Source organism: Cyrtonyx montezumae, unplaced genomic scaffold, assembly GCF_038088225.1.
Source record: "Cyrtonyx montezumae isolate F1298 unplaced genomic scaffold, pur_monq_1.0 scaffold_1, whole genome shotgun sequence".
Taxonomy (NCBI): Eukaryota; Metazoa; Chordata; class Aves; order Galliformes; family Odontophoridae; genus Cyrtonyx; species Cyrtonyx montezumae.
In genome coordinates this window covers 14,619,099-14,641,412 of record NW_027071825.1, presented here as the reverse complement: position 1 = coordinate 14,641,412, position 22,314 = coordinate 14,619,099, and the positions used below count along the sequence as shown (strand labels likewise).

At 37.4% G+C, this 22,314-nt stretch overlaps 1 protein-coding gene across 2 annotated transcripts; it reads right to left on the bottom strand.

Moving 5' to 3' along the window:
* Nucleotides 1-158: 158 nt before the first annotated feature.
* On the bottom strand, nt 159-21,046 carry ZNF326 (zinc finger protein 326). 2 transcript variants are annotated; one of them, XM_065741392.1, is made up of 13 exons: nt 20,919-21,046; nt 20,380-20,454; nt 14,996-15,122; nt 12,546-12,951; nt 9,729-9,927; nt 8,750-8,784; nt 7,777-7,864; nt 6,215-6,329; nt 4,924-5,071; nt 4,631-4,730; nt 3,977-4,107; nt 3,019-3,114; nt 159-867 (listed from the first exon to the last, which is right to left on the bottom strand). In XM_065741392.1, exons 1-13 carry the CDS (start codon nt 20,932-20,934, stop codon nt 703-705), a joined length of 1,701 nt encoding a protein of 566 aa, XP_065597464.1. In that variant the 5' UTR covers nt 20,935-21,046; the 3' UTR covers nt 159-702. The 2 variants fall into 2 exon arrangements, with proteins under 2 accessions (XP_065597464.1, XP_065597472.1); XM_065741400.1 differs by lacking the exon at nt 20,380-20,454 and having other exon boundaries at nt 20,919-21,045.
* Between the last annotated feature and the right edge of the window lie 1,268 nt (nt 21,047-22,314).

The window sequence follows — 22,314 nt, the reverse complement described above, 5'->3', positions numbered from 1 at the left end:
AGAGGGAAAGGTTAGGTGTAGTCTGAATACATAAAAAGAAACAAAAACAGTTAAGATGAACTTAATAATCATAGCATCAATTAAGATTGGATTCAAAACTTGTTTGGTAGTCTGCATGGGGAAATCACTGAGGTACTTAACTACAGACACTTCAAACAGTAACATTTCTTACATGTTTTATTTCTACAAACTGGTACATTTTATCACAAAAAGCTACAAGGCATATGATAACACATACTCTATTATACAGAGTGCAATCCAAAACAGCCACGCTCGACAGCACAATTTCTGAAGTTTACCCTTTCTGTACTGAGGTAAATAAGTTTACACCATACAGCACTTAAAATATTTACCCCCAGATGACCCTTCCAAATGATTAGATCAAAAATTATTATATTTGACTTTCAATGCACACATCAAAAAAATAGGAAGCTTAAAAAAATATACAACACAATGTTTAATCAGCTTTAACAGTCAGTTCGCTATAAAAAGCTCAACTAAAATAATCTTAATTTCATTTTAAACAAAGTCAGAAACACAGAGGAATTATATAAACAAGTTATCCACAGAATGGAATGCATGCATAGGGTGGGGAGTCTCCAACAACATTCACTTGAGACAATTAAAAAGTCTTAGCCACTTTAGAGCAGAAATAAAAAGCCATTTTTCCCCCCCTAATACTTTTTTCTCATTTTCTTGCATTTAACTATCTTCAGTGTGGTCTAAAGTAAAATCAGTTTGCTCTTCAGTTTCTTCTTCCTCTTCTTCCTCTTCTTCCTCCTCACCCTCAGCTGGCTCATCAGCCTTGTCCTCCTCTTCTGTCTGCTGCTCCTGAGCCTGATCATTAATTTCAAAAGGATTTTCACCCTGGAGGAGAAAATTTAAAACACTTTAAAAATTATTTTAGCTTGGAACAAATGTTTATCACTTCAGTGATTGAAGTGGCACTTTGAAAAAGCCAAAGTATATAAAACACAAATTTCAGCACTCAATAAGTTACATTTTTTTAATTTCTGGATCTTTTTAAGACCTACAGTCACTTTCTTTCCCCCCAAATTCAAGTCTAATTTGAATATTAACAAATCCCTTCTTTTCTTTGCTCACTAGTAATTCCAAATAGCCCCAAAGGCAAAAGATTCCTTAAACAAAGAAACTTAAATGTAGAATTACATCGACTAGACTGAAATTTGTTTCATTGTTGATCCAGAAAATTGATCAAGCTGGGTTGTTAGAGGCTACATTGAATACACTGCCATTCTAGCTGTGTTTTTCTCTTATTTCATAGGATAATTCTGCACAAGATGAACCTCAACTTTCACTTTTCAGATTTTTAAACACTATGAATAATCAATAACAAAGAGTAACATGAAATATTAGGAGTTTCTTTGCCCTTTCGCATTTTAACAGCTGACAGAGCAACTCTGATCTGAAAATGACACTAACAGGTAGCTACGTCAAGATTCCCAGTTGTGCAAAGAAAAGCTCAGCAGTGTAATAGGAAAAGAATATCTTACTCATTAAGTTGTATTAATAGCCATTAACAAAAAATAATAATCAGAAGTTGTCAACTTGCAGTTTTGTTCTTTTTGTCAAAGGGATTTATTAAGTACGTTAACTGCCTTTCAGACTTGTGGTACAAGTCTACTCAGCATTCTCACAGGACTTCCTTGTTTCAGATCTTTTCTTTCCACACTGCATACACAGCATAAAGTTTTCTGAAATAATGGTGGGTTTTGTGGGATTTTCCCCCTCACACCCAATGGCCCATTGTCTTAAAGCAACTGATTTTTAATTTTAAGCAGGGTTTCTTCCTCATATGCACTGGTTCATAAAGTGCTGCATAAGATAAAAGGATTCTTCCAATCTGCAGTTCTTTACACATTAGGGTAACCAGAAGGGGTACACATCTCACTGACCGCATGTGTATTATGTTCAAGGAATACCAAAAGTAATCACTTTGAAAATGGTAGCACTCTCCTTGGGAAGGCAATCCTGCCTTCAACTACTGACAAACAGCAAATTTCCATCCCTCATTCCATCAATCACCCACTAGGGGGCTGTAAGGGACAATGCATATGCATATCAAGCAATAAAAAAATACCAGCAGAGACTACTGGAAATAGATTCAAATATTTGAAGCTGGTTGCCACCTTTTCTTCTTTCTCAAAAAGTTGTCTGAAACCAATTCATGCATCCAATCATCCACAACTGCTTAGAGAATAACTAAATTTGATCTTCTAAATTACAATTTAGAGGATTGCCTCATACTATGCCATAACTCTGCAAGGCAAAACCACTTTTTATGAAATAATCCATTGGTTAGGCACAAGGAAAACCTAAAAGTCAATTAATTGTAGCTAACAAAAATAGCCAACAGTTACAAAATTTACATACCTGTCAAGGAAAAAAATATATATACTTTTACCAGAATGAATTCACCTACACTCCTCAAGCTGTGAGTCTGCAAATGCAGGCTGCCAAGCCTCTGAGTTTACTTTCGTAAACTTCCACAAATTATAGGAATTCTGTGGAATATTAGACAAGTAGTGTACATGTAGTGTACTAAGTCATATGTTCAGGAGCAAAGACTCATACAAGGATCAACTCGTTTGTAAAGTGTTTTGTGTTCTTCAGTTAGTATTACATGTAAAGACACTGGAAATATTTTCCAAAGATCTTGATTTTGTACAAATGACTTATCAAATATGGACCAGATATATGTATAAATGCAAAAATAAAAAAATGTAACTGGTAAATCTGAAAGTGGTCATTTTTCCCCCCACAAATAAACTAAGTTAAAGCCTCTGAAGGTCCCTTTCAACGACTCTGTGAGTCTATGATATGAGACAATGATATGAGACTGAGAAAATACATTGTAGTACAATTCAGTGTGTGAGCAACCAAGGCAGCAGAAACAGGAGACAGAGCACAGAGGTTAAAGTCCACCCATATGGATGAAACTGTAATGTCACTAACATTACAGACGACAGCATTTTGTTTTTCTTATTCACATCTTACCTTCACATACAGCTCATATCGTGCTTTGACTATTGGATTATTCAGGATACTGGTAGCAGTAAGAACACTCTCCCTTTTTATTTGTTCTCTGTATGCCTAGGAAATAGATTTTACAGTGAATAACTAATAAAAGCCTATTCTGATTGTCACATATTTCAATTTGTGGTCTGTTTCTATAAGGTAAATTATGAAAGTAATAGAAAATGAAATACTCCTGACATTTAAGTCCAAACTGCGTAATAAACTGAATTAAGTTTGATAGCATTTACAATTTGTTGCCTTAATTTGATCAATATTTAAGCCTTACTCAAGAAACTACAAACAACGATGTACCTGTCTATATGCAGTTATCTGTTCTTACCTACAGATAACATATTTCTCCATCACGGACTAATAACAGTTTGTAATTACAGAAGAACACATTAGTTTGGAAATCTAACTTATTAGAATTGATGATGATGATTCTACTCATGCTACTCTTAACTCTTCTACCAACTTTAGAAGTGTATCACAAACTGTAACGAGATCCAAAACCATACTGCTGCTAATTTCTACACTGTTCTCACCTTTTTTACATTAAACGAATAACAGACAATCCAAAAAAGACATCGGTATTGCTATCTTACTGGAAAGAAGTATTGTGTTTTACAGTTGCAGTTTGAATAAGAATCTGACACTTCATGGCAGCAGCAAAAAAAAAACCAAACACCTAAAATAAGAACTCAAAGTTACTCCTAGTAACCTCAGAATTCACTACTGACAACTATGAAGCACACCAACTTTTCCATTAACTGTGGGTTTAAATGCCAGATAAAGATCATTTACAAAGATCATTCCAGATTTTTAGAGAATAATGCTAATACAGTTTAGAAATTACTTCCTCTGCTCACATACTTATAATTTATTATAAAATCTTTATCTCATTTCATCTGTTTTTAAGAAATATGCCATATCTTACTTGTTTTCCTTTTGTATGATCAGGAGACTTCAAGTGCTGCTGAACAGAACTGTGCAATGCAGGAACATACACACTGCAAGCACTGCAGTGAACAGTCTCAACTTTCATCATATGGTCATCAGCAGTAACCCCTGCCAAAGAACACATAACAGGTCATTAACAGGAAATGTGTCATTCCAGAGGACTGGAAGAGGAATTGATTAATCTATATCAGGAAAGTTAAAACTTTCAATTGTTAAAAATGTCAAATTAAACCACAGTTCATGCAAATTCAGGCATCAAAACTAGGCTCAGTGAAGATAATTTTGAAAGCTGTATTTCATCTGGATACTCCAATTCCTTCTCTCCACAGACAACATGCAAGGCTCAGGCAATTACATCTGATGCCTGAGGTTATAATACATGAACACCTACCTGCCTAAATAAAGGAAAATAGTACTATAACAATCAGAAACTTGAACTGTTCTTTACAACCTACAATAACTAATATTCTTAACACAGACTTTCACACAACATAATAACCTTGAAACCCTCTATTTTTCACAGAGCAGCTGAGTTGCTTCAGCCCTGATATATGAACCTAATTTATTTCCTTGTTTTTTTTCAAGCCTGATCTCCACTGTACGTGCTACCACATAAAGAACATTAGCTCACCTTCCATGATATCTTTTTCAACAGCCTGAGCATTTTCTGTTTGGTTACTAGTCTGTTGTTTACGCATAGCTGTCTTCTTGAATTTATTCACCATACACTCCTACAGAGAATCAGAGAAAAGAGTTACACATCTAATGTACAAGTGTTTATGTTCCAATAGGCACTTATGATTAAATATTACTCAATATTAAATTACATTTATAACAATAAATTAAGTGTATTTGGAAGTCTAAATTATAGATTCTAACTACGCTAGAGGTATTAAGCAAGTAAAAAAAAATCCCTTGTCTTACATGAAGAAATTCCATCACTACTTTGTCAAATTTGGTTTGTTTCTGAATATGATCCAACGTCTCCTGGTGAGCTGCACTCTCCAGATGGGATTCAATTTCCTTTTCTTCAAATGTTCGAAATTTGCAAAATGAGCAAGTAAATGCCATTCTAGCAAGAGAAATGCAAGAAATAATATTACTACTAAAGAAATGTTTTTCCCTCAAAACAATTATGATTCCACAAAACTAAGAAGAAACAGAATAGGAAAAGCATTCCTTACAGAAGCATAAACGAAAGAAAAAATAAAAAGGATATCTACTACAAGACTCAAATACAAAGAAAGAGCTATTTTAAGACTAATTAACTATCTACATAGAAGAAAAACTGTGAGGAATTTTAAAGTCAATAGCATGCTTTACTGTAGCAAAACTAAGATAAGTTACAGAACTACCTATACATTTTTGTTACAAAACAGCTCTCCATACATATCAAAACAGAATTAAGCTGATACAGAACTGACCTAAGTCAGCATTAACATAAATCTGTTTAACTGAAAAATATACTTAAAAAGCAGTACCATTCTGAGCTGGCTATCAAGTGTTCAATGATACACTAATCAAGAAGACGTTAGCAATTCACACATTTCCTGATACAGAAGGGGTCAAGTGAATCACAATGTGTCTTGGGCTGGAAGGGACCTTAAATATCTTCTAGCTCCAACCACCCTGCTATGGGCAAACATACCCCCAACTAGATTAGGTTGCTTAATGGGCCATCCAATCTGGCCTTGAACACTACTCAAGGATGAGGTATCCTCAGCTTCTTGGAGCAGCCTATTCCAGTGCCTTGCCATTGTCATAGTGAAGAATTTCTTCACCAATTTCTAATAAAAATCTACTCTATTAGAGAAAAACTGCTAGCCTTTGTCCTTTCACTACAACCCTGGACAAAAGAGCCCATCTTTCCTGAAGGCCCCTTTAAGTATGGCAAGGCTACTATAAGGTCTCTCCAAGAGACTTTTCTTCTACAGGCTAAATGATCCCAGCTCTCTCAACATGATCATCCTTGTGGACTTCCTCTGAAACCTCTCTAACAGGTCAGTGTCCTTCTTATTCCGTGGACCCCAGAGTCGAATATCCATTTTTTTTTTAATAAAATCTTTTAGTTACTGTTTATTTCTGCTTGCTTGTTGGGTTTATTTTTCATTTAACAATCAGCCCAAAAGGTCCTTTCAGGAAGGAAGACACTCTGTAAGAGTAAGGATAAAGCAGAAGAAAACCAAGGCACACAAGACAGAAGTTAATGACAAACCTGTATCCATCACCATACTTCTCGCTGTTCTTTTCCCTTCTACGCCTTTGCTTCTCTCTTCTAGCCTCAATTCGCCGTTTTTCCTCCTCTTCACTTTTACCTTCTCCTTTGGAATCTCAACATACAGAAGGATTTTAAAATGTTATGTTCCCCCCCAAAAATCCATCTTTCCAGGCAAAGTATTTGCCTTCAATGTTTCTGTCACAAACACCCTTGGAATAGTCAAAAATACAAAGAAAAGCCCCATAGCAAAGTTGTTTGAATGCCTATTTAAATCCCACTGGAGTTCTCTTTCCTTTCATTACAGAAGACAAAATAAAACATCTGGTTCAATCAGTTCTAGATTATACTCGTAAAAGAAAGGAAATCCAGAGTCAAAGCAACTGTTCTGCCCAGTTATTAGAGGCCTTTCCAAGTAACCAGAAAAGGGCACAGGAGAAAGCACCAGCAAAACCCCTTCATTAAATTATCATCTAGCACGTATGTAAGAATGCAGACAAATGACTACAAAATGTTTTTGCAACATGAAAGATTTACAAAAAAAGATATTTTGCAGAAGTTTAGCTATGTTTACTCTTACTTCTAAAGCCTATACACAGTGAGAATATTAGAATATTATTCACCAAGTTCTTTCAGAGCAGTAAAAAACAAAATAAAAAAAAGAATAGATTAATCTTTCTGTACAGTTAAACCTTAAGAGAAAGGTCAGCCTCAATATAATCTGCCTGCATCCAAATAGCAGCAGAAAGGAACACACAGCAGCATAATGTAAGAAAATTGGAGACTTCTGAAAAGCTCTGCAGGTCTAGAAATGTCACTGAGACTGAAAACATTTCCAGTGATTAACAGTTTACACTGCGTTCCTGATTGACACTAGATCTTTTCATTTCGTAGAAGACTTTAAAAAAATTAATCTCATCCAGACATGAGAAAGACTTATATCCAAAATTATTGAGTTTTTTTTAATTAAAGTTCATTTACAAAAATTAAAAATAATCAAATTAAATACAAACAACAGCCAAAGTTCCCATTGGCCTCAGTATTTCCTCCTACCACCAATCCCAGAAGCATCCAAAGAATCACTTGTTGCATTGCTACAGAAACAGTACAACATTCTGTGGAGTAAAGCGGTCTGCATCTTACCCCTCAACCTCATAAATTAAGCAGCCATCCTGTTACAAGCTGGGGAAATAGAAGTCTCCACCTATATACAAGCTTTTGCCACTCAGTGAGGCTCCCACTTCCATTCAGTGTACTTACACTAATTTTTAAGAAGTGGAAAAAATGTATACAATTAAAACTAAATTTGGATAAAGGATCCAAAATGAGAATTAGAATGCAGAGACACAATAAGCATGTAAAGAAAATAAGCAACGGATAGATGTTACAAACCATGTTTTTCTCCATGGCCTAAATACATAAAATCTATTAAAACTAACCAGCCATGCTGTACAATAATTAGTAGAAGTCATACATACATGCACACTAAATCTGTTCACTCAGATATGTTCACACACACAAAGCATCTATAAAACCTTACCTGACAAAGACAACTGACTTACCTCCAAAAGTCTGATACCCAACATCGTAAGCATCTCTTGTAAAGTCTTCATATATAACAACTGCACCACTTGTGTCCACTTCAATTTCCTAATTTAAAACCAAAAATTTCATAAGAAAAGGATGTGATACCATTCAATATCTGGAAAAAAGTGTGTCACTTGAATTCAAATAATCTGCTACTTTCTCATTTTAATCAAATACAACAAAATGTATAGAGTACCTACATTAAGGCTTAATGTACAAACATCTCAAGCTATACAATGATCTTTAATACATGAAATTAATTCATAAAAATATCCATAAGCAAAACTCCCTCCAGCAAGCTTTCTGACTTCCAACTCAAACTTATAAATATTTTGTTGAGAATACGTTCATACCTACACTCAACAAGAAGGAAACAGTGTTTCAGTCTCTTAACATGGAGAAATTGTACATATCCTGAGTTTAATAATCACATTTCTTGTATACTGTTGCAACCCATCTTTCTCTATCTCGGAACTAATCTTTGTACCTTACCAGAGATCATCTGTTAACAGTGAACTAATTTCTATTTACTTTCTCTCCTTAGTACATCTCATGTCTGACCCATTCTCCTCCACTGCAGTAGTTTATTATCATTTTGTACTTAAAACTCCCCAAGCCCAAGCAGGTCACAGTTACATGAAATCAAGCTAACTGCCCATAACAACATGGCAAGTGTTCACATCACAGAAATATTACAAGAATAGCCGGTAAGACTACGAATACATTAAATTCACTTTTCACAAGGTATCACACAAGGTCACCTTTCATTCAAAATCAGTTCCCACCAAAACAAGATAGTTCAAGATAAAATGGAAAGAAAACGTTTAAAAAAATTTTCATAATTAAGTGCTTAGTTTTTAAATAATACAGATAATATTAAGCTAGAGTTAAGGTACATTTCTCAAACTTCTGAACTAATCAAACATTTTCCAGTTCTGAAAGTCTTACCTCAATTGTAGAATCCTGGAAAGATGACTTCATATCTGTAAGTATAAAATGAGGAAGAAATAAATAATGCAAAACTGCTGTTTAATATCACTGTCAAATCAATTTTTAAGCAGTTAATAATAAATAAATTGTATCCTACATTTAAGATAGTCTACACCTATAACTTATTATATTTTAATAGCACTACAAGTAAAACCAGATATCCATAGAAACATAGACAAACCATACTTCTGGAAAAACAATTGCTGCCATCTAACTCCAAAACCCAAGTTATAACTTTCTGAGGTAGGTTAGGCATTAAAAACGATTAAAAAAAAAAATATACACACACATACACACACACACACACACACACACATATACATACACATATGTATACATATATACACGTATACACACACACACACACATACACACACACACACACACACACACACACACACACACACACACACACACATACACACACACACACATACACACACACACACATACACACACACACACATACACACACACACACATACACACACACATACACACACACACACACACACACACACACACACACACACACATACACACATACACACACATATATACACACACATATATACACACACATATATACACACACACATATATATACACACACATATATATACACACACATATATATACACACACATATATATACACACACATATATATATACACACACATATATATGTATCACTGAAATACATCCCATGTTGTGTGCATCAGTTTTCTGTTAACTGATATCCACTTTCTAGTTTTCAGCTACATTAAGCTGCTCAGGGCATCTTTCAATGCAAGTTATAGTAAATTGCACTAAGCTCCTCAATAGTTAGGAAAGTTACAAAACAGCACATGTAGAATTATTCCTGAATATTAAAACTTAACTGCCAATGGGAAAATATTAGTAATTTTAAGTTAACATTGACACTTTATTACTTACTAGATGATTTTTTCTGGGTCAACTTCAAAATAGGTTTTGTCATTTTGGGTTTCTTGATAAATGTCCCGCCAGGTTTGTTGTACGGCTGTGGCATCATTTTCCTTTTTATTCCTCTTGCAGCAACTGCTGCAGGGCTGGGTTTGTTATGATAGTCAACAACAATTCCAGGTCTGTGCATTCCTCCAAAGTCTCCCATATGCTGGAAATTCACGAAAATAAGGTATTAGTATATGAAATCAATAGAAATATAAAAATTACTTGGCACAAGTGTTTACAATAAAACTGTAAACTAAAACGTGCAGTCTGGAGCAAATGCAGGGGAAATTTAAGCTTCCAATTTTAATGTTTTGTGTAAAGGCTGTGTGTGCGTTTGTCCAGTAAAATACACATACATATAAACTGTGTTTCTGCTTATTCAGAACCATTGTCCAAGGTTACAAACGTGCCTGTAGTCTCAGCCTATCATCCTTGCTTCCCTCTTCAGATTTTTGACATGAAAGACTTGTCCCTCTGTGAAAAAACAGCTAACCAAATCATTTCTCCTACACTCTAGTTAACAGCCATTAAAAAAAAAAAAGACAAACTTCTTTACGCTAAATGATCAGTGATTGAAAACTTAATAAAGAAGGTTGTCCAGCAATAAACTGAAGGAAGCTCAACTCTAATTGATCATTCCAGGATGATGCATGACAGTGAATTCAAAAGTTGTGCTTCATACAAAAACCATGCCAGCAACAGGAATAAAAATTCAGTTGAAAAACTAAACTTTATCATACCTGAAGTGCTCTTCAGACATTTATGAACACGTTTACGAAAACAACCTCTGAATAATCTGAAGAGGGAGAAATTCGGTAGCCATCCTTTTCAAACTGCTAACATTTTTCTTAATACTAGCTCAGCTATTTTGTTAATAAAAGGCAGAAGAGAGCCCACTGACTGGTTGAGTGTATTGGATAAGCAGAAATATTCCCATCATGGAATCACCATTATGAGAAAGTTACTATTACACTATCAAAGTTAAATGAACATGAAAATAACTTCAAAAATACTTCCCACAAAAAGTATACCCACTTTATTAGCAGATTTTAAGTGACATAGCGAATGTATAAAAACAGGTTACTTAATGAGAAGTCCATGCACAAGATCTCCACATTAATTTATTTAGCTAAGACAGTTTCAGAGCTACCTAGCATGTATATTTACACTGTATGTATAAATTTGATATGAAGTAGGCACTTGAATAATTTCAAGTACTTTTTTTTAAACAGTATCTATTAAAGGTGCAATGCATTTTAAATATAGTAAGTAGTTTAGTTTTTATGTAATAAAGGACAACACAGAGGTCTACAAAGATAGATTTAAAAAAGGAAAAACAAAAAAGAAATAAGGCTGCTCAGTCAAAATTTTGCACAAAACTTTCAGATCCAAATGAGTTCTGAAAGGATGGCCTCAAAGCTTAAGAATCAAATACTTTCAGCTTGACAAGTAAAGAAATAAGATTAAACTACTTCTAATACTGTGCTACATGCTAGCTAGTAGCCTTGTGCAAACCTAAGCTAAAATCTGAAAACAGTAACTACAGTATACAAGACTGCTGCAAAGTAAACCTTCTGAAACAAAACCAACACACAATTAGACACTGGAAAAAAAAAAACAGTAAAAATAAACAATCTTCCTCTACTCTTGAAACTACAAACAAGTAGTGATGTTTAACATTAAAGAATTGCTTCCCAAAGAAATAGGCACACTTGAGAATTTTAAAAGCTAAGTTGCATCTAGAGGCATAGGCAGAAAAGCGCTCACTGAATTCTTTGTGCTTTAAAATAAAAAAAATCAGAATTGAGATAGTAAAAAGAATATAAAGGGACACCATCAACTTAAAGCTCATACTTCTGTCAAGAAGATTTCTTAATTCTAACTAATTTCATAATTTTAACTCTAACTCATTTAACATTAAGCATTACTTCTCACAAATGCGATCCACTGTTTTATGTATGTTTAAATATCGATGAATAGTTTTTACACCCTACACTGGAAAATAAGTCACTGAAAGAGTTAGAATATACGGCTGCAAAATAAAACAAATACAAGTAAGAAGACTAGGAACACTACCTGGAAATTAATCTCAAGTCTGGGAAAGAATCTGATTTCAAGTTGATGATGCCCCCTTTAACGATGCTTCTATTTTAAATGAGAATCACTGTTACAGCTAACCACCTACCTTCACAATTTCCTCCTCATCATTCCTTCAATACACAAGTCATGTGCACTTTTCAATATACAAGCACATGTTAAATGTATAAAAGAATTAGCTACCGTTTTTGCCTTTACAGGAAACAAAAACTACTCTAGCATTCACAACCTAGGTTTTATTTTTTGCATATACATTGCACCTTTAACCTACTCAAAACTTCAAATGGCTTTGAATTAAACTATTACAAAATTCAAGAATTTCCCCACCAGCAAGAAGGATGCTAGTGTTTACAAGGAAAAATGCAAGTCCTTTTAATCCCTTTTAGACCAAACCTATTACTTTTATCTTCACCTTTCACACAAAAGGAGAGATTTAATAAGCCTTATCAACTAATCTTCTGTTACTCATTACTTTCAAAAGGGAAAGAGACTGCATTCTACTTGAAGACAGCTTCAAGGGGGTACACAACATTGTCAACCACGATAGTTTGCTTGGACAAGAAAAAAAAAGACAACAAAAACACACCACACTGTATTGAACAGTGTATTAATTTTAAAGCAGTGGTCTTGAAAGGATTTAAAAGAGTGTCTAGTGAAAAGAATCTGAAAAGATTCTGTACTTACTCCTCGGCCTCGGCCTCTGCCTGTTGATGGTCCTCCAAAAGCATCATAGTTTCTGCTTCCAAATCCACTTTCAGGATAAGCAGGCGTTCCTCTCCCCCGAGAGCCTACAGGTGCAGGCTTCATATGGGGTGAAGAAAAACTGCTGTAGGAAGAGTAACTCTCTCTTCCTCTGTCCTCCATAAACCCAGGCCTCAATTTTGAACGGGAGTAAGGTGCTTCCCAGCTAGACCCGCCCTGGTTTCTACCTCCGAAAGAGTCAAGGCTATTCCGGTAGGAGTTGTCAAATCGACCACCATAACTACCTCCGAAGCGGCTTTGTTCGGGTTCATTATAACCATAGCCAGATCTGTACAGATCTCGCCCACCCAGAGAAGACCCGGAGTCGTAAGACTCATAAGGTCCAAACCTGGAAAAGTTGCACAGTGAGGAGAAAAAAAAGTAAGCTTACTAATGTTATACATTTCAAAAGACAAGTTATCAGTTGACATTTATCAACTAAAATCAATTTACTACTATACTGGTCTGTACAGTTGTGTTATTGTTTAATCTTGATTAGGGCTGGGCAAATGACACCATGACCAGATAGAAAGCTATCTGAGCCATTTTTGCTACGAGGAATTCTAAAGTTCAGTATGCATGAACTTTGCTTAATTAAAATTTTCGGAAACATTTGCTAAAAGTATTATTAGAGCCCAGCCCTAGTCTCACGACAATAATCACCTGCAGACATTCACAGGCCAGTCAAACTCTCCTTTCTTCAAAATCATGCCCTCATATTTTAACATTTAAACAGCAGTTAAAAGGCGGCTTAGCTCTCAACTGAGAGAAAAACATTTAATTTTTTTTTTTTTAGTGGTACAGTTGTGAGTCTTAAGTATCCCAGAACTCTGATTTTTAAGAAGTTAAGTGCTCTTCCATTCATACTAATTCATATTATCAGTCTCCTATTCAAGGTTCACCATCTCCAATATGTGTATATCTTTTGTTTGCAGACCATTAAGTCTAGCAGCTCAGGATTTTGAAAACATATCTCAATCCATGCACAGTGAACAAAAATGCAGTCTTTGAAGTTTCACAGTAAAGAAACAAGGAGTTGAAATCTTTAGCAGTTTACTAAAGTCTGTTTTACTCTAGGAGAGAGGCAGGCTGAAAATCATTTGTATTTGTAATCAGTTGGAAGGGAAACACATAGTATCCCTGCAGAGCTGTAACAGGCAATTCAGCAGGAGCTGGGATAGACAATCCCTTGACTGATAAAATACAAACTAGAACAGACTCAATGTTCTGCCTGGATCTATAGGAAACTGAATGCCTTCATTTTAGAACATCTTAGTCTCAGAAGACCCAGAACTACACAGAAAATGACACTACCTACAGAAGGAGTCCATGCACGGTATTAACGTTACATGGTAAGAGATATCCCCACGTTCAAAGTCATTCAACATCAATCATATGCAGATTACTGTATGGTAGGTACAGCTCATTCCTGAATCTCTGCTCAGACTTTTAAGTCAATCTTAATGCTCGTCAATAAACAAATTTAACAGAACTAAAATGTTTAACAGAACCATGGAGCAAAACACAACATTTCTCTAGCCTCCCTACTTAGTTCTGTCCTTGCCCACTGGAACTATAGTGACTACAAACAAGAATCATACAGCAGGCTGGCTGTATGTCAGACAAGAATTCAAGGGCGCACACAAGAAAACCATCAGATTAGAAGTTTTCTTCACGTGTTACTTCCTCTGAGATAGGAACGCTACTCTGAAAAGCATGCTGTTTTGAATACGATACTAAACCCTAAGTTAAATCAGCTGCTTCCCACTGTTTTTTTTTGGATGTTTATCTGAAAGAGCAACAGGAATAATAGCCTAGCATTAAATACACAACTTTAAGACCACTGCATCAGAAAACTGATTTTTAGACCAATCCATCTTACAAAGCAACCTAGAACATGCACACAATTTTGAGTGTAATCAGTACCTGCCAATTAAATAATCTTGACATGACTTTCAGAGTCAACACCAAAATCATTTGAGCACTGCACATTCAAACCAAAGAACACATACCCTAAATGTTCCTTGAAAACGGAATGTTGATAGATTCAGTCTAAGGTACTAAATCAAATAGGCCTAGTCTGCTACGTCAAAAACAGCATGTCCAGCCAATCAGCTACAAATTACTAGCCATTACAAAAAAAATAAAAACAATTCCATTTTCATTCAAAGACACATTGTTGCACTGTCAAACATTTCCACAAAAATGTTGACAACCTAGCTCTTACAGTTTAGCATTTGCCAGTAGTTAATAAATAATGAAGATTCAGAACAAAAGTGTTCATACAAAATCATAACAACATGCCTCAGGAACACTTAAGTTAGGGAACAGAATGATTTAAACTTAAAATTGGATATAATCAAATTCTTGGGAGAACTGAAGGATCGTTTTACCTGTTACCACCACCACCACCTCCTCCGCCTCCACCTCCATGACTCTCCATCCCATAGGACTGGTTAAGGTAAGAGTCCATGGATCGTGGGCCACCATATCCTCCATGCCCATAATCACGGTCCATGTCTAAAAAAAGAGCAGAAAAATGTTTATCAAGAAAGCAAGAAAGAAGTCTTATTTAGTATTCTAGCTTAAATTCTTAAATAAGCCATTTAATCTTTGCCACAGAGCTTACAAACAAAATACCAAACTTCCAGTTGTGAGTTAATTTCAAAACTGTGCTGAGGGAAGCCGTGCATCTTTGTCATTATATGAACATCTCTTAACTGAAATCAACATCACCTTTTTTCCCCCACAGTAAATAGACTGGGATTACTGCTCCAACAGCTAGAGTTCAGACGCAAGTTAAATTAAGAGAACTAAAATGAAGAAGCTTAATGAAAACATCAGAAGTTAGCACAGAACGATGACTACTTCCCCTCTCTCTACTATGACACACAGTTCACAGACACCTGGCTACACAACGCCACAAGAAACATTTACATGTTGACAGAGGTGCTGGTTCAAGGTCACAACACACACCATGCTGCCGTGCAGATACTGTCCAACAATTTTCTCCATCCTAGCCCCAACAAAAATCCACCACAACCAGCACTGAGTTGCAGCTGACCAACTCCACAAAGATGGCTGCATTTTATAGATGAACTGATGTCACTTTATGACATCTTCATATCTTGTATGGAACTCTGGCAAAAGAGTTTCTCCTCAGCACTGTAAGTCCTCTGTAAAAGCTCTAAAACAGCCTCACAGAGCTGCATAACAAGCACGAGTCACAATATTCCCATAACATATATCATTTGCTCTTCAGCACCATTCTAGTGACACAAAGTGTTTCCCAGTACTGACCAACACCAACATCTGGCAATAGCCTGTCAAGCCTCTCAGAAAAGGTAATGCAGAGGACAATCAGCAAATGCAGGAAGAATAAAAACAGAACCATAAAAAGATTTGCCCACAGTGATGAGGGAGAATACTTTCGACATTTCAAAAATCTTGAAGATGAAGACAGACTTTTCCAGAATAGGACAGTAAGCTCAGTTGAAGTAGTAAGAAATGTTTCCCTTTTAAAGAAACATAGTAGTTCTGTGTATTTCAATTTCATGAAAAAAATAAAAGAAACCCTGTAGCAATGAATTAAGTGTATACAATACTTCCTGTTTGTTCTAACACAAAGTTACGATGTTGCAAGTTACTCCCTAACGTCTTTTAAGAAAGAAAAAACTCTGCCAAAAGCATTTATCCGATTATTTCACTTACACAAATGTTTTTAAAGAGCAGTCTACAAGAAATGCAGATCTGTTGCTGTTGTTTTCTTTTAATAAACACAGGAACTTTTCAGAAAGTTAAGGATGATAGTTCTAGAACTCTGAAGTCATACTGCACATTCCCGTATTAGGAACTTACAATAAAGATAGAGCAAAATAGGAAAAAAAGTTGATGAAAATACTAATCTCACACATCACACAACATCAACTTAAAGCATAAGAAGTTAACCTAAGGAATCTGATAGGACTTCTAATATAAGCATACAACATTTCTCCCACCTGAACTTACTGCACTGCTTTACCCCTGCCGTAAGATTTAATGGGGAGCTAAAAAAAATAAAAATAAAAAAAAGTACAAAGACATGACAAGAAGCAATCACCTGCATGGCTTCCTACAAGAAACTGGAGGTAGCAAATAAAAATAACGAACAAACCAACCAACCACAAATTGGATGCTTTCTCATAAAATAGATATTTAACTCCCAGAGATGCTCTTTGACAAGAAGTTACTGAAAGGCTGCATGAATTTCTGTGGTACAGAAAGTTTCTAAGCTACTAATCAGGCAAGGCATATAAATATACCTAACAAGTAACCATGTTACTCTTCACAACCCCAAGTGGACAGTGTGACATGCAGGACACTGGCAAGGCAGGAAGCAGACAACTCCTTGACCTGACCTAATAATGGGTGTTTTTTTCCATCTTCTCCTAGCGTTATCATTAACTGCTTCAGTTTGTTAAGCAGAACATATTGTCCCAAGCACTGGCCTCTCACTCGGCCATTCTGCCCGCTGCAAACTTAACCAAAGATTTACAACATTTATGCATCATGCCCAGAGCTTGGCAAAGACGCTGCATTCAAATAACAAGTGTAATGCTTATTCAAGCACTGAGCTCTTCTTTACTTTGAGACGTATTCTCTGGATAGGCTTTAATCCTAACAGGGGAAAGGGGAAAATGTAGCAGCCAGTAAATATTCTTTACATATAACCAAATACGAATCACTTGTACAGATTCAATTATTACAGTCGCAAGAAAAAAGTCCATGAGCTCACAAAGCTGACAACCAACATCAGTATCTCATCACACTCACCACTTTTGATTCTCCTTCTACTCACTATAAATCCAGCCAGAATAAAAATATCTGCACAAAACAATTTTTCAGCCCACAGCCTGCTCCGCAATCACTGTCAAGTGAGCATCAGCTGACATCACCAGCAGAGATGCACACAAGTTGAGTATCAGTGTAAACTATTCAAGCTACACGTGAAGATATTTCACATGCTAAGAGAACGTGTACTTAAATGCTGGGAGAAAAAAAGCAGCTGGGAATCATTACAATGTCTCATACTCAAAACTGGAAGTTTTTTACTTGGGTTTTATCTAAGTTTAAAGAGAAGGAAAGGAAAAGTTTTGAAGAAGTACAGGATCTGTGTATCTAAAACATTTTCAAGAGAAAAAGAAGGAAAACGAAGTAGTTCACAGTTGCTCCTAAAGTTTAGAAAGAAAGAGTAATTTCTGAACTGATGAAGTCACTGACAAAGTATCTGAAACAGTCTGACAGAGGAATACATCAGGTTTTGGCATCAACAGCCTCTTGGACAAACACAGCTGGATGAATGAGATGATGACCTAAAGAACAGAAATAGAACAGCAAAAAACCAGTTCTACTTCCCATTTCTAAGTCATATTTAAAGGTTCCTGGGGAAAGGGAGAAAAGAAAGGGTGGAAAAATGTATAACATCTAAAGATTAAAAAAAAGGGTCACTAAAAGACAAGTTCTGTTGGCAAATCAAAACATCAGTGTAAGCCTACTCCTGTTTAAGGAAAGAAATCTAGTGGAAGGTCATCTAAAATTACTGCAAGATGATGTCTCATTATACAGCGAAAGAAAAAATCAGTTTTCCTCAGGAAGAGAAGTCAGAGGATGATAAACATAAAGTAGTTAAGGATCAAGTTCCATTGGTACATATGGCTGTAGGAGACAGAGATGCTTGTAAAGAAAAAAAATATTAGAAGATGTTAATGTTCACAGCGCAAAGAAGTGATATAGTTTCCAACAGCACTATTCACATGAAGTATGTAAGAAGGAAAAAAGTTCCCGCAGTGACAAATAACAAAAAATTTCAGTAAAACTTCATCTCAATAATCTTAAAACAATAAAAACAACTGCAGATCTGAAATAAAATCTATTTGTCTATTGTATTTTTCATTTGTAAATCACAATAACTACAACAACCTTAAGGATCCACTGTGCAATAGTAAGCAGCATTTTTTCTGTTGACATTTTATTCTTTAAGACCACAAACTTGCCATTAGATAGAGAAGATTTAACACATAATTATGTCCCATGTAAACCAAAGCACCATGTATATCAATTTTAGGATCTGCAGCAAAAGTCATTTCCCCCTCAGATCACAAGGACAATAGTTACAGAAACCAAAATATTAACATTCACATAAAACTTCTTCAACAGGCCACATCCATGTCTCCAACCAAGTCATCGGCAAGGGACAGTGATGGAATCACAGCCATCAATAGCCATCAACAAAAGGCTTCCAACTGGCTACAGATTTCCAACAGGAAGAACTTAGCCAAGACCCAGGCAAAGATGAAAGCACTGAACATTCATCCTCTGTTGCCATCTACTGGACTTCCTGCAAAACAGCCTTTAGCCCGCTATACAGAATCAGGGTAAAACAAAGGTTCAGTCATTCCTTACTAACATATACACAGTGTACAAACATTAATGTCAAATGTTTCAAGCTGCATACATCATAATTAACTTGTTTAATTATTAAGTAAAGAACAGCTTAATTACCACAAAAAAAAAAAAAGAATTTTAAAGAGCTACATTGAAGTAATATTTTTCTTGAATAATATACATTTCATCAGTTACTTCTCATATGACAAGCCTAGATTCATTATAACACTACTATCATCAGATCTCAGAAAAGTAGGTTCTGGTTATCAACTACAGTTAACATTCCAATAAGATATTTAAAAATGCCAATTAATAACCTTTTCTCCTAAATATCTAAGCAAAATTTAATTAGGGATCAATACACAAATTTAAAAAAAAAAAAAACAGAGCCAGAGTTTTTCATTATTTACTTATTTCACTCTGAAGGCAGATAAATTAAAAAACAGTATTACTGGCAAAAGAGATAAAACTTAAGGAGAATGGCATAAAAACAATCATACTGCAACCAAAGATGCTTCTGTAATCCATGTCTACTCCACATAACAGCTAGCAAGTGCATCAAGGGATCCAATAGCAAGCACTTATGTAGCGATATCTGTAAACAAAACTTAGGTAGAGTTTATGGCAAAGGTTTTATATTAACATGCTAATAACTTTTTGGTACTTGCTTGTGTGCTGGCATGAGATGTCAAACAATTACTTGAGTCTTGCTAAACTCATAACCTTACTCATCTTACAACCATGCGTTCCTTTCAGCTGTATGTATGCAATATTTTGACAACACAAACAAAAGCTAACTTGTGCTCTATCACATTTATTTATATGCTTTCTCTTTTCCTTCCCAAGTTCATACAGCAATACAAGAAAATTACAATCTAAGTTCTCCTTCTCCTATTGCTGTATAAAAGGGGAATCATTCCCAGTATCAACATGATGGGCTAATGGTTGGAGAAGAAAACCTTAGCGGTCTTTTCCAACCATAATGATTCTACAATCCTTAAAGCTCATTGTATTGTTTTCTTTTCAGTATAAGTTGCGAGAATAAAATACAGCAGTCCACAAGAAAAGAAAACACCGATTTATGCAAAAAGAATCATCATACGTAAGCCTGTATTCCCCCCATCCCCACTCCTCAAACACCTCAGCTCTGACTGGGAACGTGCAGGAGCCCACGTTGACATGCCCAAGACGAACATCAGCCTCACACCCAGCCAGCTATCCTCCTCCAGAACACAGCATCTGCAGTCATACCGCGCCACAAATTTCTAATAACCCTTTTTTTTTTATTATTTTGTAAACACTGACTGTTCAGCCCCAACGCTTTTTACAGGTTAGATTTATTTATAGCTCATACCTGAGACTGACCCACTGGGCATGTTCACACCACAATGCATGGGGGTATCTGGGAATCTCCAATCTCTGTCTTCAGCTGGAGAGGATGGGTCAGTGAGAATGACTTAGTTCTTAGCGAGAGCTGGAGGGGAGAGACAGGGAGCCGCGGCGGAGCGGCTCTCTCTCCTGTCGGACCTCCGGTCTCCTGACACGGCCCCTCACGGAGCTCGCCCCGAGCTCCCCCCGGCCCGGCCCGGTCCTGCCCGCGCCCCCTCCCGCCGCCCGCCCGCCGCCCGCTCGCCCCCCGAGGGCCGCCCCCGCCCGAGCCACCCCCGCCCGCCCGCGCCCCGGGAGGCCCTCGTCCCGCGCAGCCCTCCCGCCGCCGGCCGCCGCCACAGCTCCCCGGGCCCGGGAGGGGCGGCGAGGAGGACGAGGAGATGGGTGGTGGTGGAGTTCCGTCCTGCGCGGAACAAAGCGGCCGCTGCCATTTTGAGACGCGGCTGGACCCCGCGGCAGCGGCGGCGGCCGGGCCCTGCCCTTGCTCTAGGGGTGCGCCCTCACCTTCCCCGTAGTCCATGGCGGCGGCGGGCCCTGCTCCCTGTTCCCACGCAACGGACGGCCGCAGCGGCGGCCCCGGCTTCTCTCAATGGCGCCTTCAACCACAACGAGGCGGGGCAGGCACTCCGCGCGGCAGCGGCGCCACGGCGCGCGGCGATTGGTCTGCACGCCTCGTCACGTGAGCAAGACCGGCCTGAAATGAGACGGTCTGTACCGGCGACGGCGTCTTATGAGCGCCGCGCGGGGTGTCAGGATCTGTGAGGTCATGCGCGAGGCTGCGCGGCCGCCATGTTAGGTGCTGGCAGCCGCCATTTTACGTTATGGCAGCGAGCCTTATCGTGCTTGGAGGCGCATCGGGGTTATCAGCGGCAAAACAGCCGCATCTTTGCCGCGCCTTTCTTATTCCTAACGTGCGTTCTGCCTTCAGTAAAACACAGGGGCTACGGCAGAAAACGCTCTCCTCCAGAAGTGTCTGATGGGAGCGAGTGCATGGAGTTGCTTCCCAGTGCTCCACAGTAGTGAACACGAGTTCATCTTCCATGCTGAAGCACAGCCGTTCTTGGGCATTACAATTCTTAGTTAAGCCACTTCCTCCCCTTCGATGCATCTAGCATCTATCCAGCTGAACTTGCTTCACAGCTCCTCTGTTAAGTCCCAGATGAGGTATTTATCTTATGTAACAGGCTGCATGGAAACAGTGAAACAGGCCAAAGGTAAACATAGACTTTGTTTCAACTTAGCTGTAAGGCGCTGCTGCCCTCCTCTTGTCAGCCAAGGTCTCTTGGAGGGGGAACAACACAAAAACCAGACATAACATCATGCAACAAGAAATGAGTCCTGTGGGAAGATCACATGCTGGAAAACACTCATCTCTTAGAGTTTCTTAATGTTTTATACACCTCTGAAAGCACAGAGGGGAGTGAAGCTCAGGAATCAAATGGAGTAACTTGACACATGAATGAGTTGTGCCAAGGGGGTCTTCCCTTTATTACAGTGCTGGGTGCATGGGGAATGCACACTAAGGAAAGCAGCAACTACACATTTATAGGCACAGCATATACATTCATCACATTTCCAAGAAATTGGTTACATCGTGGAATGTGGAGAGGGACTCTGGCCCATCTGGTAGTATCCTTGCAAAACCTTTAGAGGTTTGTGTCTCAACAGCAACTCTGCCTCCTTATCTCCAATGGACTCCCCCACTGAGTTGCTAACAGCAGCTCTACTTGTCTTTGCTGATCTTCAATGAACCACGCATTTCTATGGTCCTTGTGTTCCTTCTTAAAGTTACCTGTTTGCACAATCTATGAGGCCTAGTTTAAACAAGTCTATACAAGTCTCTGATTCAAAAAGCATGTGAAAGCAGCAGTGGGTGCATCTTACACAGAAAATCTGGGAT